This window comes from Pleurodeles waltl, chromosome 9, assembly GCF_031143425.1.
Source record: "Pleurodeles waltl isolate 20211129_DDA chromosome 9, aPleWal1.hap1.20221129, whole genome shotgun sequence".
Taxonomy (NCBI): domain Eukaryota; kingdom Metazoa; phylum Chordata; class Amphibia; order Caudata; family Salamandridae; genus Pleurodeles; species Pleurodeles waltl.
The window spans coordinates 777,896,734-777,912,011 of NC_090448.1; the positions used below are offsets into that span (position 1 = coordinate 777,896,734).

The 15,278-nt window shown below is 44.8% G+C and overlaps 1 protein-coding gene across 1 annotated transcript in view; it reads right to left on the bottom strand.

The window, feature by feature from the left end:
* The window catches only part of LOC138258721 (cathepsin W-like), a 271,120-nt gene that overhangs the window by 84,279 nt on the left and 171,563 nt on the right, over positions 1-15,278 (bottom strand). Inside the window, exon 7 of the mRNA XM_069206002.1 lies at positions 13,243-13,362. Within this exon, the coding sequence (XP_069062103.1) occupies positions 13,243-13,362 (120 nt within the window). The remainder of the gene's footprint in view (positions 1-13,242; positions 13,363-15,278) is intronic.

The following is a 15,278-nucleotide window of genomic DNA, read 5'->3' on the forward strand; positions in this document are numbered from 1 at the left end:
GGTCCAGCTGACATGTGGGTTTACACAGTCACCATCTATTTTCTCCTAAGGACTCATTAAAATTTGGACACCGTTGTCATCCCGGGAGGATCCACATTGACTCAATAAGTAGATTATTTGTTAGACTGACTTCTCGGACCAGTGTCAAGTTGAAGCTTTGTATCTGATTACTGAGTTAACAAAGAATGGGCACAGAGCTCCTAGGGAAAAACACAATCCTACTATCCAATGTTCACTGTCTAGATCACAATATTTATGCAGGGGAGAGGCAACTGTCTACAGACCACATCGCAGCTATTCATAGGTTGCCCAGATGAGACACAGTTTCAGGTATGCATAGTGTTAGGAATGGAAGATTATTTCAGACAATGATCACTGGGACGTGCAGCTATTGTTAAACCTCTTCAAGATTTTGTATAGAAAGAAACCCCAGGACCTTTGCATTGTCCTCTGCCCTGCATCAGGGCTACTTACCCTGATGTGGAGCAGGGTAATGTCATAAAAAAGATAAGTTTGCTTACATGATGCTGGTGCAAGATCACGGAGATCAAAACAAACCTGTCACCTAGTACTCCCTCGCCTTTGACACAATTGCAGCAGGACGTCCATCATGCTGGAGGTCTATGGCAGCAGCAGCCGACCTTGTGGAAGACTCTGAACACATAGCTCTCAACTGCATCCTAACCATGGTTGTACCTCACGCGGTAGCAGCCCTCTTATTCCCCAATACTTGTCGATAGCAAGACTGTCACAGTACAACATTCTATTACTGCCTGTCTTATCACACTAATCCAATATCCAATTCTGAACTCCACCTCACTGCTGCCGGCTACCCAGGATGGGGAACCATAATAACTAGCCATTTGACTAAGCCCAGTATAGATCTCCCTGAAGCACTAATACACACCTGCGATCCTGTAATCTGTGATGATGGTTCTTGTCTTAGAAAAGACTGTGGCTGCTTAGTGGCCAAATACGCCATATGTACTCTGTACAAAGTAATTGAAAGTTGTCTTTCACTTCAAGTGCATTGTCTTCAAGTAGCTGAATTTATTGCCCTCATATGTTCTGATATTCTTGCTGCTCCAAAGATTGTTACCATATTTACGGACTCGAAATACGACTCTGGGGTGGACCACGGTTTTGCACTCCTCTGAATGCGATACAGTTTCCTTATCTCAATAGAGACCCCAATCATGTCACCTATTTTAAAGGATTACTCGAGACACCCATGTTGCCTGCTAAACTGGCCATTGTAATGTGTGTTAAACACAATCCTCTAAAGTTTCTAGAGGAAACACTCTACCTGCCCAGGCTCCTAAAAAGCCTGTGTTGTGGCCACACACTGAATAAACTGTAAGTTTCTGAGACTATTTTGTTTCTTTTGCTGACTCTAAAAGATCTTTCTAATTTACGTGAACACCCCTCCAAGACAGAGAAGCAGATTTGGATGAAATAAAACTGTAAGAGGGATCCTGATGTGGAGGGAAAGCAACAGTAAAGTGGTTGCCCCAGAATTCCTCCACCCCATCCTCTCTCTGCTGTATCACATCAGCCATCGGACCATGGTTGGTGCTGCCGGTTGCTTCATTCTTTCCCTTCTGTTGCCCAACAATATTGCCATTGCTGTACCACTTTCCAGTCCTAAATGTTGTACGTACATATGTCCTTGTTTTTGTATGTATGTTTTCTGGCTAGAATGATCCTATGCTCATGGTGTTGTCATTACAATTGTTAAAAGGCTGATCAGAGATTTCATTCCTAACTTATTGATTCCCTTTTGAATACAGAGTGCACGGGTTCCCACTTTGTATGTTCTGTAGTTCAGGACCCATGCAAAGCTTTGGGAACTAAACAACACATTCAAAGTGCACATTAACCCAAATTCTCCAGAAATGTGGAATTATTCAACTCCACGTTGGAAAACAAAATAGCTAAGAATTGCCCTGAGATGGGTCTCAAATGACCAGATGTTCTTCATTAGCACGGTGATCAATCAGAGCCATCCTTAGAAATAAGCCTAAGAAGAGTGCATGTGAAACTGTGATGGGTCAGGGTATACTGATTCAGTCAAACCATCCCCTGTCTCCAGCTTTACTTTATTTATACTTAACCGATAATATTACATTTCAACACTGCAACTTATTTTCTGTCATAACACCTTCCCTTCTCATGTCCAAGCTGCCTTACCTGCTGAAGCTTGCCACTATCTGCAACCAGGAGACTGCGTTCATGTGCAAGTACATCAGCAGAAGTCAGCGGTTCAACCTCTTGACTTTTACATTACCTGTTCAAAGTCCAGGCCACCATGAACACAGCTGTGAAGTACCACAGATTATCACCCTGCATGCACACTAGCCATTGAGAATGGGCCATTGAGCCCAGAAGTTGCAACCCTGCTGCTTCCTCCAAACCTCTTGTTCGTGCTCCAGCAAAAAGTCATGCTTCCTTGGCACAAGGAAAAATTCCTGCTGCCAATATTCATCAACCTTGCTCTCGCCAGGATGCAGAAAGACCTCCTGTTCACAAGTAGCACCCCAGGCCCACCACTGGATTCCTTGATGGGTCTGACCATATTCTTTGCTACAAGTCGTATTGTTTGGCTCACTGTGTGGTTGTGCCTAGAAAGGCCAGGTAGTGGATGCCCAGAAATCAAGAACACCCTCTGACCCACTTTTGAGATCAATGATTCGTGTACAGTTAGAGCACCACTGTGTTAATTTTAAAGCAGTACAGACAAAATCTCAATGTTTCCTCTTGGACTTGTGCCAAGGGTCTACAGATACCCAAAGGGCATACCAATTGTCCCCTATTCCCTTTGATGAACAAGAACAATGTCTTGACTTTTGGCTATATAGACCTTATTGTGATGTAAGTCCATTTAGCTTTTTTAATTGGGGGTTTCAGTTTCCCTGGGACCTCATGTGTCCCCTTGCTGACACTGTCCATACAATGGCCTGATAAACTCAAAATAGCAGCATCTATGTGTGCCACAGCGATTGTGATCTATTTCTTGTGGCCTGCTCGGATTTTCAGCTCTGCCCCATTATTTTGAAGTCCTTTATTTTCACTGCTATTCTAGGAGGATCCTAGTACTTACTTTATCTGTGGCATCTAAGCTGATACTTGGTTACCCAAAGACTGGTCTGGATCTTGCTACCCTGTTTGCATCATCCCAGCTATCTGACATACTCCTGCCGAATCTCCAGACCAATAAAGAGTGCCCTGGGAAATATTCTAAAATGCCTGCTTATTCACTATATTGCCAAACAAACACACATGAAGGACGGAATGTCGGACCAATCAAACATTCACAGACCTCGATATAATCCATCAGATCTTCTGCTCATAATGTCACTGGTCCCAGGATGCTTGTTTCCGGTCCAGGGAGGACCTAGCCTGGCAGTTAGGGCTGGACTGTTTCCATAGGGAACAGGGTCAAGGCTGATTTGCATACAGCTGGGTCCAAACTGGGGTGGCAAAGTGAGCAAAATAATTGATGGATGAAACCCAGATCTGTGACTAGGGGTGAATGTTTGATTGGTTCCGCACTTCGTCCATCACTGAGTCAGAAACTAATTTTCAGTTTTCATGCCATATACATGATATGCTCAAGGAAGAAAATGTTGTCACAACCTATACTGAATCATGGTAAGAGTAATCATCAGAACGTAATGAGAAGATGAAAATTTGAGATTGTGAAGATTATCAGGATAGAAGTATTACATCTCTTTACTAGCCACCTTGCCACTTACTTAATCTGCTTTTTTATGAATAATGAATTTGTGGATATCCCTTTACAATGGAATTTTAGATGTTTATATTTTTATACAGTTATGTTATTTCTTATTTTCGTTTCTAATATGGATATATAATATGAATAAACATTTTTGATTGACTGACAGACTAATAAAGAACAACTTGTGAATGCTTGGCCACTGCACTGTGTGATACGCTAATCAACGTTTACTAAATGCAGGGCTTCAAATAATAAGATATGTATTTCCCAAGGTGAGATGTCATCTTTAATAATGCTACATTGGATCTGAAAGATAACAGGATTAGCTATGATGACCCTGATTTTGCGGTCAGAGTTTGTATGGTTGACGGGTACTCCATAGTAGACCTGAGTTTTGTAAATTTGTGATGCGTTGACTTTACCATTGGCGTGTACACAGTGAATGATGGGCACCAGCTAGGAAAAAATCAAATGTTACTATTAAGCAGCGTGCCCCAGGGAAGTGGAAGTTCCTTTATCTCTGTCTTTCCCCACTGCCCCTTGATAATGGAAGTATTGTAAATTGTGAGGGACTGGGATCAGAGCAGGGTGGTGGGTGGAAAAATGCGTCCATTACTTATCGTTAATGGCATTACTCCTAGTCCTACTCCCTTGCCTTCTTTAATGACCAATGAGGCCCCTTTGCCTCACCTAGATCCTTCCTCTCTCTTTTTAAAAGGACCCCCGCCCCGTCCACTTCTGTATAGAAACAACGCAAAGGCAACTCAGTTGTCCTGTACTGGGAGGCAGGGAGGGAACTGTAAGGAAGGTGAGGGAGTAGGACTAGGAGTAATGCCATTAACAATAAGTAATGGATGCATTACCTCCCGTCCCTTCCTCGCCTTCCTCAATGACCAATGAGACATAGCAAGAAAAACAAGGACAGACAACTGAGTTGCAATGCACAAAAAAACATATTTAATTACAACCAGTCCAGACACGGAAAGACCCCTATTAGTTCATAGAGGACAAAGCCCTGTGCCCCTAAACAGCCTCCAAACACTCCAATTCAGCAATACGCCAGTGTCTCACAAAAGTGGGCGGAGACGCCCAAGTAGCGGCTCTACAAATCTCCACCACCGAAGCGCCCTGCAACTCAGCTACAGTAGCAGCCATGCCCGAGTGGAAGGACCCTGAATCCCAGAAGGAGGCACCACCCCTATGAAATCATAGGCCAACAGCACCATCAACCAGATCCAACGACTCAGGGAAGCAGTAGAAGGCTTCTTCCCTTTCCGAGCAGGACAAAATTTACAAACAAAGAATCCCCTTTACAAAATGGAGCAACCACCTTCAAATAACACAACAAGACCCGCCACACATCCAAAGCATGTAATCTGACCTTCTTCGGGGAAGGGTCAGAACAAAATGCAGGAAGAATCACCTCTTGTCGATGATGAAAAGCTGAATTAACCTTAGGCACAAAAGAGGGAACCGGAACCAGCACAACCCAATCAGGAAAAACTTAGCAAAAAGGAAAAGAGCAAGATAACGAACCCAACTCCCCGAAATGCCTGGCCGAAGTAATAGCTACCAAAAAAAACAAGTCCTCAACGTCAAATGTTTTAAATCAATGTCCCCCAAAGGTTCGAAAGGGGGAGTCCACCAACACATCTAACACCAACTGGAGATTCCAGACAGGAAAAGATCGCACAGGTCTCGGAAATAAATTCACCAGACCCTGAAAAAATGTGGGCTTCAAATGACCTTCATCATCCAAATTTCGCCAAGGATCCCGAAAGGCTTGGATCGCCACCCACTGTACTCGCAACATAGCCACGGACAACTCCATACGTAGCCCATTCTGTAAAAACTGCACGATCATAAACAGAGAAGCCACCGTAGGGTCAATATGCTGCCGCAAACACCACGAAGAAAAAACCTAACACTGACGTCCATAGGAATGTAATGTGGATTTACGCCTATCAGCCTGCAAAGTCACAGTCAAAGGACCAGGAACCCCCAGTCCGGTTCAAGCTCCAAGCCGTCAAGTGCAGCCTCTGCAAGGATCCCCGGGAGAGACAAGGAAACACCAGAGGAGATGGATGGAGAGGAAAAACCCACTCCGTCCCAGAGGCCAACCGCTGAAGCAGAGGAAACCAATTTGCACGAGGCCAACGGGGAGCGATCAAAATCACCCAAGCCTCCACCTGTCTGACCCAGACAAGAAAGGATCGGATCAACTGAAAAGGGGGAAACACATAAAGAAGATCCTGCAGCCACTGACACGTCATACCGTCCATTGCCCATGCTTGAGGACACCGAGACTTGGAGCAGAACTTCCCCAACTTCACATTTTGCGGGGATGCAAACAAGTCCACAACCGGACGACCCCATTTCTGCACCAGACAACAGAATTGAGACACACGAAGGGAGAAATCCCAAGAGGAAGGAATGACCCTGCTCAATTGATCTGCCAGAACATTGTCCGCCCCCTGAATGTAGGTGGCCCGAAGAGACAGAACCGAATGCTGAGCCCATAAAAAAATGGCCTGAGCAATCCGATTCAGAGAGCAGGACCTGGTCCTCCCCTGCCTGTTGATATAAGACTTGGTCACCAAGTTGTCCGTCTGGACTAATACCGCCTCCCCTCGCAAGAGTGCTTGAAAATTCCCCAGAGCTAGCCGGACCGCAGTCAACACCCTCCAATTCAAGGACCTCCCTGATTCTCTCAGAGACCAAAACCCCTGAATCTGCTCTGACCCCAGCCATGCCCCCCAACCCCGAGAGACTGGCATCAGACGTCAGCACCACAGGTACCGGAGGAGACAAAGGAACCCCAATCTGTAGAGGATTCAGCACCATCCACCAACCAAACTCCCGGCAAATGTAATCCAACACAGGAATGGGGGTCCGAAGATTGCAAGGTTCCGGAGACCACCGGGAAAGCAACCAATTTACCAGACAAAGAAGATGAAACTTTGCCCAAGGAACCAAGAATATCACTGAAGCCAAGTGACCCTGCTGCCACAACCACTGAAGCACCCTGGGAGCCACCTGAGACAGCACAGCGTTCACCTGATCCTAAAGACCCTTCCACCTCCTTTCTGACACAATTACCAACCCCCTCAGAGTCAGAAATTGAGCCCCGATAAACACCAGGTCCTGGGAAGGCACCAAATCTGATTTCACCAAATTGATTAAGAAACCGTAACCCTGGAGGACCCCCAAGACCCTTTCCACATGAAACCTCATGAGATTTGCGTCTGGAGCCTGGATCAACAGATCGTCCAGGAAAGGATGCATGAACACCCCTTCCACATGCAGAAGCGCCACAAGAGGAGCCAGCACTTTCGCGAACACCCTAGGAGTGGACTTCAGGCCAAAGGGAAGAACACAAAACTGAAAATGGTCAGGGCCTATTGAAAAGCGTAGAAACCTCTGAGAAGAAACTGCGACAGGCACGTGGTGGTAAGCATCCTGAAGATCCAGAGACCCCATGGAAAATTCAGAGGAAGAATATCCTGAATGGTCAACATCTGGAAGTGCACAGTCTTGATCCAACAATTCACAAATTTGCGATTCAAGACAGGACGAAATCCCCTGTCAGTTTTGGAACAAGGAACAGAACAGAATAAGCCCCCTTTCTCCATTCCTCCAACAGCACCCTGCTAATGGCTCCTTTGAACAGCAAAGTTTGGACTCCTTCCACCAAAGCCCCTCGCCTGCCTTCTTCCACAGGTAAAGGAGTCGGACGAATCCGTGTCTGGAGGAGCAAGATCGAACTCTATGTGTATAAGGAGTATCCTTTCTCTACAATGTTCAGGACCAACTGATCAGTGACATGCTTTCTCCATTCGGACAGAAAATGCCTCTGTCTTCCTCCCACTGGCCACTCTTCAAAACCTTGATTGTCAGGAGCCCTCCTTGAGAGCCCCCTTCGCCAAGGAACTGACCTCTTAGGTGAAAACCTAGGCTGAAATTTACTCTTCCTGGAAGAAGAGGACCGAGAAACAAACTTGGGCGAGGACCTGGAGTGTGACTTCCACCCCTTGCCCGATGAGGAACTTCCCTTATAAGGCAATGCATGCATGCGGTCCTTAAAGGCTTTAGAAATCATTGCAGGCAATTGATCACCAAACAGAGTCTGACCCTCAAAAGGAAGTCTCAGGAGAGCCGCCTTCTCCCCAGGATCAGCCTTCCATTGCGGCAACCAAAGAGACTTGCGCGCTCCAATCACTACCCCGTTCCATAGCTGAAGAGCGGATAATATCCGAAGAAAAATCAGCTAATAGACGGGCCTGTTGTTCCATAACGGACAGTAATTCAGAACATTCTAACCCATCCTGCACAGCCACAGCAAGTTTGTCAAAGTCCTGAACCAGGACTGCGCAGAATAAGCTGAAAAAATTCCAGCCAGAAGAGTCAAATTTCCAGCAGAAAAAGCCCTCTTCATACCAGAGTCCACCTTCCGGTCGGTGGCATCAGAAAGAGTACAGTCTTCAGAATTGACAGCTGTTTTACCAATCAAAGTAGCCAGCATGGAATCTAAACGCGCAGAAGGAGGCAGAGCATCCTCTCCTTCCAGCAAATACAATTTCTGGAGAAAATGCGGAACCTGGACTTTGTCAACCTCCTTCCATTCCCAGAAAACCATGTCCTTTACAGGCCCCAGGAAAGGCATAGCAAACCGAGAAGGAGTAACATATTTAGGAAATAAGGTAGACTCATCCCCTGCAGGCTGAAAAGCAGGAAAACACAGATTCTCCCGTATGTGAGCCAGAATGCTCCACATCTCCTCACGAGACACATATTTGCCCCCAGAAGAAGTAGAAGGACCATCCTCCTCTGATAAAGATGAACCAGCATCCTCCATGGAGGTGGGAGCAGCAGAGGGACGACTCGACCGGACAGCCCCAGCCTGGAGAGCTCTTCAAACTGCCCCCTCAATGAAATCTTGAACCTCCTCACGAGACACAAGAGGAGTAGCACCAGCCACATCACCCCTGGCCACTCTAGTAAACTGCAATGGCACAGGAACCTCACCCCCTCCTCAGAAGAGGAAGAGGAAGAAATAACGCTCCTTCATTTCACACCCTTCAGCCCCGACATGATGGAACATAAGAAATGCCCAACTCTACCTTTCCGAGCTTAAAAAGGGCTAAAACGCCCTCTCAGACCACCAATCAAAAAATAATCCGTAATAGGCCCCCCAATCAGGAAAACCCATGTAAAATATAAGAAACGCAGGCCCAAACGCCCGCCTTACGGCACTGAAAGGTAGAAATCATGCTGCTGGGTGTTCGATGTGCTCCACGACACTTCAACCCAGAAGCACAGCCCCAGTCACAGCAGGGCTGGCCGACCACGTCAGACGACGCTGCAGGGAAACCATTCACACCTCTACATTACCGTCGCCCAGCGAGGGAAAAGGGCACCAAAGGCACTGTGACCAGCTCTGAGGAAAAAGACAACAAACCCCTCTGCCACGCCAAGGAGGAGAGAAAGGTAACTCTAAAATGGTGAGTAGACAAAGAAAACAGGAATGGGCGGGGGTGGGGGGGTCCTTTTAAAAAGAGAGGAGATGGGTCTAGGTGAGGCAAAGGGGCATCATTTGACATTAAGGAAAGCGAGGGAGGGACGGGAGGTAATGGGATCTCTCCCTCAAGATTGCACTACCCGATGCTGGAGGCTTTACCTGATGTTCTCGAAGGGTTGGCCCATACTGGGGTGTGGGAGTTGGTGTTGTTTCCAGCCTGGTGGTGGTTGGAAGTGTGTTCCCCATATCTTGAAAAATTCTGGAAGGAAGCTGCCTTAAACACACAGCAGATATCTTTAAGGAGATAAAAGGACTTTTCTCAAACTATGTCTATTTTCTCTTGGTGGTGACCATCTTGTTTTGTGAAGAGTTCAATGCTTTTATTTGCTTCTCATGTCAGTCTGTTGTTAAGTACTTCCTATTACTCTCTTTCACTTCCAGACAGTATATGTATTTACAAGCAGCATTATCGGTGAAACTTTGTTGCAAAATTGCAAGTAGGTTGGTTCTTTAGCTTCAACTAAGTTTACACCAGCCCTTCCTAAGTTGTGCAACTTTGTTGTTTTTGTCATTCCATCGGTTCCCCTTATTAGGTCGAGTGTTAGCGTTAGACCTGCTGTATATTTTTAGTATACTTATACTGTGGTACAAAGCAATTTGATTTGTTTGTTGCAGTGTCCCTCAAAAATCCTTGCTTGCTAGTGGTCAGTTCTGCCTCTTTGTCCTGCCTTTGTCTCTTTGGAAGCATCTCAAAGCACTGTATAATTACGCTATGTCCTGCTTATCTCTTCTGTAAGGGATTTTTTTTCCTAGTATTTCCCTGTTTGTCTTATACTGTGGGTGTGTGTTCAGTCCCTCCTCCCCACCAGCTCCCTCTGTAAATATAAATCAACAGAAGTGGGAGGCTTTTCCAGGGCCAGCTCACTCTCCGCTCTTCCTCTTGTTACTTTCAGGCTGTGTGGCAAGAAAAGTCCAGTCAGTAATTTGAGAGCTCTAACTCGAGCAAACAAGAGACCATTGCATTCCAAATGCTTGTATCTATAACGCTTTCATGTGAACATGTAGTGCCCACGAGGAGTTTTCTTAAGCGCAGTAATAACGATGCCTGTCTTCAATCCAAAGGGCTTTAATGTAAGCGTAATATTTCAAGGCTGACAGATCGACTCGCCATTATGGAAAGCAACCGAGCCTGCTTTCCACTGAGGTCTGTTTAATCTACAGGGCTACATAATCATACAGTGAAGTGGTGCAGTAATATTTCTTGTTTATTTTTACAAGGGTTACGTGTGAGAGATATGCATTCATGTGGTTGTAGATTTTGTGGTGGTTTATTGCTGTGGATACGGGGCCCATAATTATACTTCTATAGCGCCGCAATTGTATTTTTTAAGTTTGTGCCACTTTTACGTCAAAAAGCGGCGCAAATGCGGCGCTAAAAAAGTATAAATATGGGCCGGAGAGTCACCACCTTCACTGTTCAGTCATGGGGCTGCAAAAGAAGTCCCCACCCCTTGCCCTGGTTATATCAATAAGCAGCTGCTGGCTTGGGCGCATTCAGGGCATCTAGGCGCATTCAGGGCATCTAGATGCTCTCGGACTCTGCATACATTTCCTGTGCATCTCTCCCTTTCAATGCAACTGGTCTCGCATTTGCTCGAGTTAGAGCTATTAGCGTTGTAAACTCCTAACCGGACTTTTCTCGTTTATCCTCTGTGTGCGGCGTGTGTATTGTCGAGCCTCAGTGATTTCGAAAACATCCCTTCCCCTGCTTAATGCTTGCTGGAGAGGTTTGTTAGCAGAGGGAAGGGTGAAGCCTGAGTGACTGGCCATCAGTGAATTTCAAGACTCTTTAGTCTTCTCGCCGGCTGCACTGTCAGGATGTTGTGCCAGTCTGTAATATTTGCCCCTATATTTCTGCACTTGATTGCTCTTGATTACTGTTTTAACATACAGACATATGTCACCCATTAATATTTTCTCCCTTCGCCTGTCAAACTGCAAAGCGGCTCATATCTGCTAACAATTCTTAGATATATGCCTTACTTGAAAACCTTCTGTCACTACCTACGCATTCCCAGCGTGTTTTCCCCCACGCCGCACCAGAGGTGTACAAATAAACATCTTTGCGGGCCTGAGCACACAAGCTCTGAAACTGACTACATTGAAGCATATGACAAACTTTAAATGCCTATGCGACACTGAAAATGTGAAGCGCTTTGTAAGGATATGCACTGCGTTCAGTCCTGAAAAGTGTACAAGTCAGGTGAGGAGGCCCCATGTCTAGAAGGCCTGTGCAAGTGACAAGTGGCTTTACAACGCCAATAGAGAAAGTCTTCAGTATTGCATCTAATGTATTTATTTCCTTCTTTGCATCTGTAACAAAATCTTTTTTAAATTACTCTGCTGTTCCCACTGCACACACAGCCTGGAATACAGTTGCATCACGGAAATGCAAATGGGCGAGAGAAATTTTAAGGATCAAATGATTTATGAATATTTATGTGCTAAATGTGTTTGTGCGAGTGGAGTGGCACTTGTGCAAATGCGAGAGGTTAGATACTGGCGTTGCGTGAACCCTCCCTTCCCTTGAATATTAATAAGAAAAATTATAATATGAGCATGTATGGAACAAAAAAAATGTCTCGTCAGTGCATTTTTGACGGGGCAAGAGTTCGCGTCTTCCTCGCAGTGAAGGGACTGCGTGGCAGAACATGGAGTGTTTCTCCTGTGGATGCAGAAGACGTCCATGCTGCTGCATCCCACTGCATGAAACTCAGGAAAGACAAGAAAAACGAAGGCAGCCGTAATCACATTTTCTGAGGCCTGCAAGTCAGTTGGGAAATGGTTATTATACCACTGACACTGTTGACATTCAGTTATTTCCTCGCTAAACACGAGAATGTACATGGATATCTATTGGGTGCCAGTACTGGCGTGTACAGACAAAAAGTCTGACTGGCTGTAGCTTCATTTTTCTCCAGCTACACACCTCAGTCTCGGCAGAAGTGAGAGACAATAGTGTATTACATTTGTTAATAAATCTCCACATTGGTGTCCATGGAGGATGCATGAACTTTGTCTCTATTACAACAGTAAACGTGGTAACATTTTAAATACTGAAGTGCTTCGGCTTATGTAAACTGTTTGTTCACCTTAGAAACATCACACCAGAGGCTTTGTTTTGTCCTGCGAGCGAAACACAACTTTATGAAAACGGAGAAAATAGTATTCCTCAGCTGTGTTTATTGACTCGACCCTATTGGTGTTGTATATAACCAGCTGCAAAGCATGATGGGAAAAGTACCGGTGCATAATAACACACCGCTTGCAGACACACCTATGCACGGCACGAATTGTGTGCTTTTAAACTAAGTACAATCTGGTTGTAACTCTGTTTCACAAGGTCATTTGTTGAAGGTGTCTACGGGAGGTATTCATGCGCAGCCGTTATGTGGAAAGAAAAGTCTAGTTATGAATTTACAAGCTAAGATCTCTAACTCAAGCAAATGCGAGGCCTATTGCATTGCAAATGCTTGTTTCCTCTGTGATCGGTTGTTGCTTCTCCTCTTCCTTCTCCTTCCATCTACATTCTCCTTAAAGAGCGCTCCTGTGGACCTTCAGAGGCTCATTTCAGTCATGGTTTCCATTTAGACCAAAGCAGAATGAGTTACACATTTACTTGTTATTTAAACACTAGTATAAACTTATCCTAATATTTTTTAAATACCCTTTTGGTCTTATTTTTCCTACACAGTAAGCTACTGGTACCTACGCTTTGCCTAAGGAGGGCTCAGAGTTTCACTCCTTACTTCTCTTGTTTTGCTTTCCTGTCTCCCCTTTCTTCTGGTGGGTTGGTTAAGTTTTTCTTGGCTAATCACTAAGATGACTGAGGAGGTAATGGGTCTCACAGTGGTTCAGGTTTGTATAGCAATTTCCTTGGATTACATGGCCTGATATAACTCTACATGCCCTCCTTGATACTCACTTGTTTCATCCTTCTCAACCATTGCAAAATCATGGATCCTGGCAGCCGCATTCCCTTTTCTTTCTTTGCAACGCCCTTTCTTCTCCTTGTATGGATATTCTTCTTCACTAGATAATCCACCTGTATGGTGAGAACACAATAAGTACATTTAAGAATTGAAAGCTTTTTAAAGTAACCTCTTCATGGAGTCCTGCTAAGTATCCCATGCCACAAAGTGAGTTTGCAGCAGGTTTTACTGTTATAATACCATGCCCTTGATAATAGCGCCCCCTCACTGCCCTACCCTGTTCCTCACATCATTTAGGACATAAATTTCGTATGCCTTAAAAAAGGATGCTGTTTTACATTTACTTTTAAAGAGATACACTACAAAAGATCACAGAAATTTAGAAAGACTCCCGAATCATCAAGTCAAGGTTAATAAACAACAAATTCAAGAAAGAGTATAGGCGAGTAGGTGTGCTGAGTACTGGAGTTTCCCACCTTCAGAGTCCGCAAAGGAGCAGCAACATTCACATTCATGTCAGTAGTGAGGGGAAAGGTCATGTGGGGAACTGAGGGTTGTTAAAAGAAAATGAGATGTGGTCAGTGATTTAATTGTGCAGGAAGATGTCGAGGCTGAGAAGAGAATGGTAGTAGGAGGATGGATGGTGCAGAGTTGGAGGTACAGCAGGGTTGGTTGTCTCTCAAGGACAGAAAGAGGCTAGAGGCAGGTTTGAGGAGTGAAATGGTAGACGTATTCAAAATGAAGGTGCAAACGTCTGCCCCGTTGCATGGTATATCAGTGAAAGGACCTGAACTTTAATTTGGTAAGATTTTGTTGGTCATGGTGCTTGAATGCCAAGTGCTATGGAAGGGTTATGCAATGCTCAGACTATAAAAGCATTGTTATGTAGTGGCAGGTGAGTATCTTCGTGAGAATAGAGATGAGGTCAAGAATTGTGTCATTTGTATGGGTTAGATAGGGTGTATGTCATTTTTCATCCAGTGTTGAGTTTAGGTGGAAAGGTGTCTTGGCAGTTTGATGATTCTGAGGATGATGACGTTGGAATAATAGATGCATTATAAAGTGTATTCGTTTCTAAGTGAAAGTTTATGTGGCTCTAGAAGTGGATGCATTATAAGGTGTATTAGTTTCTAAGAGACTAGAAGTTCAGATGGGGAAATAGCAAGCTAGGACCTACTTAGAGTTGAGTGTAGGGAGGCCACCTTCTGCCATGAGTATTGATACTGTAAGCTGTACGTATAAGAAAATCAAGAACAAATGTGAAGGTCATCATGTGACATATATCTGTGATAAATACTACTGCTTTGTTACTTTTCTTTTCCTGCTCCTAACCAATGATGATATCCAGTCTCCCAGCCAGGCACATGTAAGCTCTGGTTAAAATAATTTTAAACTCCTCCTATACAAAGGGAATAAGACATCAGACCTATACTACACCTGCTATTTTATTCTGTCTTTGAGAGAGGCAGGTTCCTGTTGCCGTTTCCTGATCTTTATGGATTTCTGATTTGGGTACTGTTGTACTGATTTCCTTTTTCGTATTAATTATCTTAAAGTAAATAGAGTTAATGATGTGCAGCCGCTCCTCTATACATAATGAGGGTAATTTATGTGTTTATGTGGGCTGCCGTCCGTTTCCCAGCACAGCCAGCGGAAGACTGCTACTGGCTAGAAATGACGGAAAGAGCATGAGAGCCAGTGGCGGCGGCAGCTTTAGGAAGGAGGGGGGCGGGCGGGAAGCACACACACACACACACATACACACACACACACACACACACACACACACACTCATTCTTTCACACACAGAGACGCACGCACGCACATCCATTAACAACACTCATAACATTCAAACATGCACGCACGCATCAAACATTCATTTTAAAACATCACACACACACACTCATTCTTTCACACACGCACGCACGCACACACATCCATTAACACTCATAACATTCAAACATGCACGCATGCACCAAACATTCATTTTAAAAGATCACACACACTCATTCTTTCACACACACACGCA